Source organism: Carlito syrichta, unplaced genomic scaffold (assembly GCF_000164805.1).
Source record: "Carlito syrichta isolate Samal-C Ts95f unplaced genomic scaffold, Tarsius_syrichta-2.0.1 Scaffold303991, whole genome shotgun sequence".
NCBI lineage: Eukaryota > Metazoa > Chordata > Mammalia > Primates > Tarsiidae > Carlito > Carlito syrichta.
Window position 1 is genome coordinate 547,844 of NW_007248087.1, and position 10,755 is coordinate 558,598.

A 10,755-nucleotide genomic window follows, 5' to 3' on the forward strand; every position below is an offset into this window, starting at 1 on the left:
TTGGGGAGAAACTTACAGCGAGGACACGGGAGGGCAGGGGGGCAAACGCTGTTTCTTGGCGCTCAGCGGCGTAGAGCTAGGAAGGGAGCGCGTGCAGGGAGGCACGGGGGCGCCTGTTGCCAGGCGCTTAGGGAGGCACGAGGGGCCTTTTGGGAGCCGGGATTGGGAAGGCAACTCGGGACCCCTAGGCCTCGCTGAGTTTAGCGTCGTTCTGCGGCGAGTGGAGTTTCACGGGAGGGCTTTTGGCACGGGGCGTCCACTCGGCAGATCGCTGAGAGCCAGTTAGGTGCCGGGAGTCTCGGGCTGTGGGGTGCAGCCGTGGCAGAGCCGGGCGTGACCCTTGCCTTTGCGGAGTTCCCAGCTCCCCGAAGGTGGGAAACGACAGTGATCACATCTCTCAGGGAGTCTTGATAGCCGTCGTGTAGGTTTCGTGGGCAACAGGGAGAGGCAGGGAAGCTTTCGAGAACTTGGGCCAGGGTAGTGGAAAAGAGAGATGGGGGAGGTCTGCCGCTGGCAGCTGAGTGTTCCGCAGGTTACCTGCAGGGGTGAGCAAAGACGGCTTGGGACTTGGGTGAATACCCACAGGTGAAGTGGAAGCATGACTGTCTGGGCAGTGAGTGAGAGGCAGTCGGTCCATCTGGATTAGGTCAGGTTCGAGGTTCTCATGGGCCGTCCAGGTGGAGACACCAGGCAGTTGGAAGTGGAGTTTGGCTCTCAGAGGAGAGAGGAGGATGATCCGCTTGGCTCTGAGAGCTGTTTTAAGCAGCATTTTTTCCCAAAGACATTGAGCTAAGCCTGGTGGAACTATAAAAACCTAATTGTGAGTTGGTTTTCAGATTGGAGAGGGAAAACCCTGTATTGTATAATCTATCTGACGGCCAAAGAAATTTAGGGGAGAGCCGGGCTCGGTGGCTCAGCCTGTAATCCCGCACTTTGGGAGCTGAGGTGAGTGGATTGCCTGAGCCCGCGGGTTCGACACCCGCCTGGGCAACTTGGCAAGACCGCATCTCTACAAGAAATCAAAAAAATTAACCGGGTGTGGTAGTGCATGCCTGTAGTTCCAGCTACTTGGAAGGCTGAGGCAGAAGCGTCGCTGGAACCCAGCAGGTTGAGGCTGCGGTGGCCGGCAGCAGCCACTGCACTCCAGTCTGGGTGACAGAGTGAGACTCCAACTCAAAAAAAAAAGAAATGCAGGGGATAATGTGTCAAGTATCATAAAAGTCTGGGGTGGGGCTTGGGGTGCATCCCCAAAGAGTGGAAGACATTTTCTAGGCTGTGGTGGATCCGCCTCTCCAGCCAGCCATAAAACGCTCCACAAGAAAAGCTGCTGCTGTTCAGAAAGTGTGTTGTACTAAAGAGTTAAATCCCTCCTCGAGGGCAACCCCTTCCGGCCCCTCCCACTGTGGGAGCTTTTCTGTCCTCTCAATAAACCGTGCTTTCTCAAAAAAAAAAATCCCTCCTCAGTCTAATCTTCTTAAATGCACCCTGCAGACAGCCTCCAGAGTGGCCTGCCTGAAACTCACTCCAGACCTTTGCATGACTCTCCTCAGGATGACTGAAGCCTTCCCAGCAGCCAAAGCCTTTCTGTGGTCCCGACCTGCCCAGTTTTCCAGCCTCCTCCCCCTGGTGCTGTGTAGACACTTGTGTGTGCTGCTGTTGCCTCTGACAAAGTTTCAGAGTGGCACTTTGGGGCTAGGATGTGTCTGTTGTCCTACTGACCACTCTGCACCCAGTTGGCTTTTGCTTGTTCGTTAAGCTTTCCTAACTCTGCTCCTCACCACCTTTTTCAGAATTCAATATTTACATATCTGTCTTTCCCACTAGAGCACACTCTTCTAAGGCAGTTTCTCTGACGTCTGTTTTTGTTTCCAGGGACTTAGTGCAGTGGAGGCATGAATGGGTGGGCAGATGGAGGTATGAACGCGTGGGCAAAAGGATATATGGGGCTTTCATTCTAAGGTGACACGAAAGTTAATAACGGAGTTAGCACCAGGTAAAAGCAAAGGCTTCCTAGAGAAGATGGCTTTATTGGAATAGAGGATTGAAATGCGCGTTTTCTGCATGGTCTCCTTCAATACTACGCTCCTGAAGTGGCCGTGTTAACGTTTATAGTAGATTCTTCCCTAAGTTGTTAATATTTATTATATATATAAATATATATACACTGACTCACAAAAACATGCCCAAAGTACCAGGTTTTCTCCTTTCTTAAACAAAAACGGGATCACACTATACACTCTATCTTTGGTATGTGACTTACTCTGACATTTAATTTTTTATTGTGTCATTTGAAAAATTCTGCCTGTAATCACTGCACTGATTTCTCAGCCTACTAATGAGTCATGAACAACACTCTGAAAAACCCTGTATGAGACCCACGCAGGCTTGGTCCTTGAACAAGCTTCACATGGAAAACTGCATGAAAACCGAGGCCGATGTCCTGAAGCGGCACAGATGCGGCCCTTGTCGTTTCCCTCTTCCCTAACACCTTGCAAGTGGCTGCCCCTCAGAACTGTAGGAAGCAGTGTTTCTGCCTGTTGGTTTACTGGGGGGAGCATCGGCTGCCCTCCTAGGGGACCTTGGACAACATTGTGTGCCAGGTTATGCCTGAGACGAGCGTCTGACTTCCTCTGAGTATTAAGCCACAGGCGCACTGTACTGTGATCCTCAATCTGAGGGGCGGTAAGAATCTGTGAATTGTTGGAAAGTGCTGGGACCCGGGATGCAGTGACTCCTCCTCTTCGAAGCTGGCCTGTCTGTGCTCTGAATCTCACCTGCTGGAGGTCACTTGAGGGACCTCCCAAGGGGAGGGGGGCAGTGGTGTGTAAATCTTGATGCTTTTACAGAATTTCTTTGGATGTCTTGTGTTTATATTTCAATGATAACATAGTACTCGTTTTAAACTAAAAATATATTTTAATCCCTAAATCTCCGAAGTGAAATTGATACTTGAGGAAATCTCGAGGGTGTCATATACTCTCTGGTACACCCCCAGTTTGAGAAGCACAGACGATTCTGGTCCCAGTGGCCGGCCCCATCCTCCAAGAAGAAGCCAGTGAGAGCACAGTCAGCAGTATGTCACCGGACTGCCTCTTGGGGCCACTTGGCAGGTGGGACTCAGGATCTGCATTTTGTCTGCAGGCATGTTCTGTCAGCATTCGGAACCTACCCTGTGTCCCTGGAAGCAGGCTGGAGGGGCCTCTCTGGCCATCTCTTTTATACCAGCTCCATTTCTCCGGGGCCTGGACCCTCCTTCCTGCTTTTCTTGAATTCCCTCTACAACCTCGTTGTTCATCCAACAAAAACTATGGCTGCTGTGCGCCATGTCACATACTAAATGCTAGCACTCAGTGATGGGTAAAACCAGGTCCCATCTGGCAGCAGACACAAACACCTCCGGAGTGCACTCATAACAGCTGCCCTCACTGCGACCTGAAAAGAGGACCCTGAAGAAAGGGATCAGGACGCTTCTCTAGGTTTTTGGTGAGGAACATAACTTCAAAGGTCAGGGAAGGAAGGACATGACACTTGGGCCGAGCTCTGCGGAAAGAAGGGGTAGCTAGGTAAGAAAGGCGGGGAGAAGGTTCCCAATAGGACAGCCTGCGCCGAGAACCTGTGGCAGAGAGGGCGCGTGGTCCTGAGGAGCTGAGACCTGGGGCGGGAGGGTGGTGGGAATGAGCTCAAGAGGGGGCAGGGCTGGGTGGCGCCATGCTCGGGACTCAGTTTGTCGTGGAAGGAGCGGGAGCCCGGTGAAGAGTCACGCTCTGCCTTGCGTGGAGCAAGCCGGTGTCAGTGGGGAGGGGCACGGAAGGGGCCTCTGGCAAGACGGAAGCAGCGAGGGCAGCTGCTGGGTGTGCTTAGGCTGCCCCCCCCAAGGACGCCCTCCCTGGGCCCCCGGTGCTTCTGCAGCCCTGGCCCCTCTCGCACTGCCCTTCTCCTCTCTCCCCTCCTGTCTGAAGACCTGCTTTCCAGCCACTGTCCCCTGAGCTGACCTGCTGGTGGACACACCCACACCCTTGGAGTGTCACCTGTGGCCCCCCAGGCTGTGGGGAGCGCAGAGGGTCTGCTCTGCCTGCATGCAGTTGGGCATACTGTGTTGCCATGACTCCTATGCCCTCAAGGTTCCTGCTTCCTGGGACATTTTGCAACCCCTTATCCTTACACAAACATGAGGAAGGACGCCCTTTCTCTCCTCACTATAAAACTGAAAGGTCTGTGCTGGCGGGGTATGAAGGTGATGCAGGTCGAAGCACCCCGGGACTGTTCATTCCAGGTGTCAGGGTTTACCTCAACAGGGATGCGATTCCAGCCCTCCCCACCGCCGTTACTCAGGTAACCAAAGACCCTGCAGAGTCCTCGTGGCTGATCTAGAGTTTCTCGACTCCCTGGACCAAGCAGTCCTCGATCGGAGAGTTGCTGTAGAGTGTCTCCAAGCCAAGCAAGGAGGAGGCTGTGCAGTGGCCAGACCGCCTGTTGCACTTACACGTCGACATCTTACATGAGCCAGAAACTTTATGGAAGGAATTTCCATATGCGCTAAGTGGCTACAAGACGCGTGAACTCTGGTTCTCTGTGACCTACTTAGCCGGCTTCCTCCCGGACTGGGAAATCCCTTCTGTGCTGCCGTCTGGGTTTTTGTTGTTCTCATCGACCCCATCCTACTTTTTGTCTTAACATGTAAGTCACTTACAGTATGTTTAATCCACTGCTGTAAGTCCACTGTTAAAACCAGAATTATGGCGGCTTGAGGCATGGAATTTGCAGAGGTTAATGCTGTAACTCACCTTTCAGTTCTCATGTTGCGTGTGCCCGCCGCTTTTCCCATCTGGCCTGGGATTCAGGTGGCTCGAGGTCCCTTGCCACAAGAGTCCCACCGAGGGACTGGATGAACCCAGGACAGGTAGACACACCCTGGCACCTTGTCCCTGGCAAGGACGTGGGACACAATAAAAATCTGACCATCAGTGTTGCCTGCAGTGGGTCTTGGCCAAAAGGGGGAAATATGAAATAAAAATAAAATTCTAAGCCCTCCTGACCAACTGAATGGACCCCTTCCCACACCCACCTCCTCCCCATGGCCAAGGAGACCCTGGTCAAATGTTAAAACGAACTTTCCCAACCACACAGAGAGGCCGGTCATGCCTCAGTACACCCCCTTCCTGAGTTACACAGAAACCAGCCCAGAAACACTGTGTCACTCCAGCCCCTGACTTCCACCAACCACCTGACAGGGCAGCTGGGCTTCCCTCCTGTTTTGCAATTTGAGCATAACTGCTGACGGTTTCACAACACATTCCTTCCTGGTAAATAGCCATGGCCACGGGTTAAGTCTCCAGAGCAAATGTGTGATGTGTGTAACACGTATGTTTGCTTATCGTGTGTACACATGACCCCCTTCCATGAATATCCATAGCTGCTCCTGAAAGCCGGTTAAATCCATATGTTTAGCCAGCTGTCTTGGGATGTTCCTGGCCCACGGTCCCTCCCTGGACATGCCCGCTTTGGTTGGTCTCAGCTGGAGGCTTTGCTTCCAGCCTGCCAGCTGCACCCTGTCATGAGAAATAAAGTTCTTCCCAGGTGTACAGCTCTCGGCACCTCGCAGAGCATCCTCTCTCCTGCCTTGTTTGCTGAACAGCATTGTCATTAAGTGCCCCGTTTGCTGTCCCTGGTTCCCTCGATCGGGGTGACGGCAGTGTAGCATGATCCACTGAGGCACTGAGTCACTTGGAGTTGTGGTTTTCTCTTGGTTACACGGTACACGGTTTTCCACTCTGTTTTGCTTTGAAAAATAAAGCTCCTTAATACTTAAGTTGTTTTTAGCAATAAAACCTTAATGCCAGCATCGAAAGATAAAAAGCTCATGAGGAAAGCATCCCTGACCCCTGTGGGTGGTGGGCCACTGAACGCAAGTGTCCTCCCTTCCCTCCCAGCAGAAGCAGCGGCCCACACTCTGCGTTCTTTTTCTTCCTGTCGCTTCTCCTGCTTGCTTCGTCTTTCAAACTACTCACTGTCTGTAGCTGGGTCTGCCTACAAGTTGGTTTTTATACGGTATTTATCTGCTTTTTTGAGTTTGCTTGGCAGTAGGCATACTTTTTTTTTTTTGAGTTGGAGTCTGTCACCCAGGCTGGAGTGCAATGGCACATTCATGGCCACCGCAGCCTCAACCTTCTGGGCTCAGGTGATCCTTCCGCCTCAGCCTTCCAAGTAGCTGGAACCACAGGCATGTGCCACCATGCCCGGCTCATTTTTTGATTTATTGTAGAGACAGGGTCTTGCCAAGTTGCCCGGGTTGGTCTCGAACCTGTGAGCTCAGGCAATCCTCTCACCTCAGCTTCCCAAAGTGCTGGGACTATAAGCTTGAGCCACTGCGTCCAGCCAATTTTTTTTTTTTTTTTGAATTGGAGTCTCAGGCTGGAGTGCAATGGCATGCTCATGGCCACTGCAGCCTCGACCTGCTAGGCTCAGGTGATCCTTTCATCTCAGCCTTCCAAATAGCTGGGTCTACAGGCCTGGCTGTCACACCCAGCTAATTCTTTTTTTAAAAAATTTACTGTAAGCCGGGCTCAGTAGCTCAGCCTGTAATCCCAGTGCTTTAGGAGGCTGAAGTGAGTGGATTGCCTGAGCCCTCAGGTTCGAGACCTGCCTGGGCAACTTGGTGAGACCTCATCTCTACAAGAAATCAAAAAAAAAAAATTAACCGGGCATGGTAGTGCGTGCCTGTAGTTCCAGCTACTTGGAAGGCTGAGGCGGAAGGAGCCCAGCGGGTCAAGGTTGCGGTGGCTGGGAGCATGCCACTGCACTCCAGTCTGGGCGACAGAGTGAAACTCCAACTAAAAAAAAAAAAAAAATTTATTGTAGACATGAAGTCTTGCCAAGCTGCCCAGGCTGATGTCAAACACCTGGGCTCAGGCAGTCCTGTGGCCTCTGCCTCCCAAAGTGCTGGGATGATAGGCATGAGCCACCATGCCTGGAGCCAACAGACATACTTGAGGGGGACTTTTACATGCTACTGTCATCAACCTAGAATAATCAAAAAGGTCAGGTGCTAGTTTGATGAGAGTTCATTCAGGCGCGAAGGCAGAGGCCTCGACCTGGACACAGCCCGGCGGCCTTGAGGAGTGCCCTGAGAGGAACTGAGTCCAAAAGGAGGGAGATGGGCCGCTCCTGGAGCTGCTGCCAGAAATGTGCACTCATTGACAGAAACGGCGTCTGCTGGGGATGGCTAGATGCCGCCGAGCAGCAGGTGTGTGGCATGCACGGGTTCCTCCTTGTCAGTCTACACCTGCATTTTGGGGCATCAAGAGGCAACTGTCCAGCTCACAGGTGTGAGATGTGACCGCTGTTAACATTTAAATGCCTCTCCGGGTCTGGAGTTTAAAGGTGCTCACGTTCCTCAGATAAAAGGTTTTCTGGGTCACAGATCAGAACGTTTTAAACAGGTTAGCTAAGGAGGACTTTGACTGGCTTTGTTTTCATGGTGGCATCATGAGTCTCACGTGCAGCCCATGTGGACTTGCATGTGGCTCTCCGAGGACACAGTCTGGGGGCTTGAGGGCCTCACCCACGTCACGTGGTGAGATGGTGTGGCTGATGCTGACTCAAATGCCATGTGCTGCTGGCATGTTGCAGTGTTTAGGCCCTGCTTAATAATCGTCATCAAATCATCGTGTGTTATCGCACTTTTAATTTTCGGAGTGCTTTCGTTCCCTTTTGGATTTGAGCCACACTGCGTGGCTGAAAGGAGAAAGCGTGCCCGCCATACTCGTGAGAAACGGAGGCTTGGAGAGGCCAATTCCTTGCCCAAGTTCACGCAACTCGTCATCGGCCTTCCCAGGAGTTCTCACTCCATGTTCTTCCCATAACTGCATCATTGTGCTTCCCTCGTTTTCTTGTGTTTCCTGGAACGTGTTCACACTGCCTGGGACTATCATAGCCTGGCTTCATATCTTGTCCTCTTGTCCCTTATGTTCTACACAGGACAGAACTTCCTGTTGCATCCAGGGTTTTGAAGACAAGTGTGTGTAACTGAGCGGGGTCTGGCCTCTTCTGGCTGCTTCTTCCCTAAGTATCTGCAGGGGGTGGGTTCCAGGATGCCCTCGGGTGCTCAAGTCCCTTGTAGAACAGTGCCATGTTGGCTTCTAGCCTGTGCACATCCTTGTGTGTATTCCAGTTCACATCCACATTACTTAAAATGCCTACTGCAAGGATAGGCCTTGTGAGTGGTAGTTGTGCTGTATTGTTTTATTTGGATTATTTTTCCTGATCATTTCAAGAATCCACGGTTGGTAGGCTCCGCAGAGGGGGGTCCCCCGGACACAGGGGTCAGCCGTTCTTGCCCCCAGCAGCTGGAGCAGCCTGTGCACTTTGCCCCGGCCTCCTCCTCTGCCTTTGGTTTCCTCTTCCACTGGGCTCCATTCAAGGGTTCCTTCCTTTTGGAAGCCTCTTCTGAGCCAGTGACCAGACTAGGCTGCACGTTCCTTTTCTGTGCCCCAGTACCAGTGTTTACTCTTTGTGATTGTTCATGGTGCTGCTTCTCCAATTCTGCAGTGAACTTCTTGACAGCAGGAAGTGTATCTTATTCATCTGTGGGGCGTCCCACGTGTCTACCACAGCAGCTGGGTACTGTTGGAGTAGATGAGTGTGTGCTTAGTACAGGAGCTTTTATTTAAAGTAGAAATTTTCAACAGAGACTCCAAATGATTGATTGGTTGTTTTCTTTTTGCCTTCCACAGATATTGGTATCAACTTGACAGATCCTATGTTCAGAGGAATTTATAGGGGGGTTCAGAAGCATCAAGGTAAATGTTTCCTTTATTAAGGCGAAGGGTTACTCTATGAAGACACAAGCCTCAAGGGAGCTTGAGAAGCCTAATTCACTCTTAAAATTGAAATAATAAAGAACTCAGTATGCATCACAGTAAAACTATAAAAGTAAAACATATATGTTGGTAAATCATGATCATGAACATTTATAAATCAGCTATTATAATAAAGCTGTAATTCAGCCCTTCTTTTCTGTAGAAGTTTATAATTTTGAATATATAGAACTTTAAATAACCATATGCACAAAAGCTAACAAGTAGTCAAATTTGTATTTACCAGATTTTCTTAATGTGGAATTTGTCTTTTACAGATGATTTACAGGATGTAATAGAGAGAGCTGTCCAGATTGGTGTTAAAAAGGTAACATCTTGGTTTTGTTTTGTTTTGTTTTTTTGAGTAAAAGTCTCACTCTGTCACCCAGGCTGGAGTGCAATGTCACTCTCATGGCAACTACAGCCTCGACCTGCTGTGCTCAGGTGATCCTTCCACCTCAGCCTTCCAAGTGGCTGGAACTATAGGTGAACACCACCATGCCCAGCTATTTTTTTAAAATCTATTTGTTATAGAGATGAGATCTTGCCATGTTATCCAGGGTGGTCTTAAACCCATGGGTTCAGGCAGTCCTCTCGCCTCTGCCTCCCAAAGTGCTGGGATTAGAAGCATGAGCCACCACCTGGCTTGGTTTTTGTCATTCTTGAGATCTTCTGGTTTGTTTTTAATTAAATTTTAATTAAAATTCTGTAGAGTAGAGGGGAATGAGCCAGTGCCACACTTGGGGTGCCTATTATCTACCTGTAATATTAGCAAGTTAATAGAAATAAAATATCAAAATATTCCCCATGCATGGTTCTTCCATGTGATAAATGGCAAAATCTCTTTGAGAAACAATGTTTAAACCTATGTGACTTACCAGGCTTCTGAAAAGGCAACTTGTAATAATTTTATAAAATAATTTAGCATTTGTTAGAATTCAGCAATCATCAGCAAGACATATTTCTGTCACCCAGTCTAGCTTTTTATAGTATGGGCATACTATTTCAAATAACCAGAAAAGTACTTTAATTTTTTTTTTTTTTTTTGAGTTGGAGTCTCACTCTGTCACCCAGACTGGAGTGCAGTTTTGACCAGGCCAGTGACTCACGCCTGTAATCCTAGCACATTGGGATGCTAAGGTGGAAGGATTGCTTGAGGTCAGGAGTTTGAGACCAGACTAGGCAACATAAGCAAGACTCCATCTCTACTAAAAAATAAAACAATGAGCCAGGCATGGTGGCACATACCTGTACTCCCAGTTACTAGGAGACCCAGGCAGAAGAATCTCTCGAGCCCAGGAATTCAAAGTTACAGTGAGCAATACTCACACCACTGCACTCCCGCCTGGATGGCAGAGCAAGACCCTGTCTCTAAAATATATATATATATTAATTGAAAATAAATAAATAAATTCATGTTAAAATAGCATGCTGCCAGGCATAGTGGCTCAAGACTGTAATCCCAGCACTTTGGGAGGCCAAGGTGAGAAGATTGCCTGAGCCCAGGGGTTTGAGACCAGCCTGGGCAACTTAGTGAGACCTTGTCCCTACAATAAATCAAAAAATTCGTTGGGCATGGTAGCACATGCCTGTGGTTCCAGCTACTGGGAAGGCTGAGACAGAAGGATCACTTGAGCCCAGCAGGTCAAGGCTGCAGTGGCCGTGAGCGTGCCACTGCACTCCAACCTGGGTGGCAGAGTGAGACTCCGACTCAAAAAAATAAATTAGTTAAATAAAATAGCATGCTAGCCCACACATACACATGAGAAATAAGGGTAAATTCCAAAGTATGGTATCAGGATACTTAGTAGCTAAAGCCTCCACATTGAATAACCTCAGGTCTTTTTTTTGAATTGGAGTCTCACTCTGTTGCCCAGACTGGAGTGCAGTGGCCGCTCCC

General features: G+C 49.7%; 1 protein-coding gene across 5 annotated transcripts in view; it reads left to right on the plus strand.

The window, feature by feature from the left end:
- The window catches only part of TATDN1 (TatD DNase domain containing 1), a 62,854-nt gene that overhangs the window by 22,601 nt on the left and 29,498 nt on the right, over positions 1–10,755 (plus strand). The window contains exons 3-4 of one of the 5 annotated variants that reach the window (XM_008059308.2): positions 8,733–8,798; positions 9,134–9,183. In XM_008059308.2, the coding sequence (XP_008057499.1) occupies positions 8,759–8,798; positions 9,134–9,183 (90 nt within the window). In that variant the 5' untranslated portion in view covers positions 8,733–8,758. Of the gene's footprint in view, positions 1–8,732; positions 8,799–9,126; positions 9,184–10,755 lie in introns of those variants that run through there. The other 4 variants (XM_021713021.1, XM_021713022.1, XM_008059309.1 and 1 more) reach the window with 4 other exon arrangements.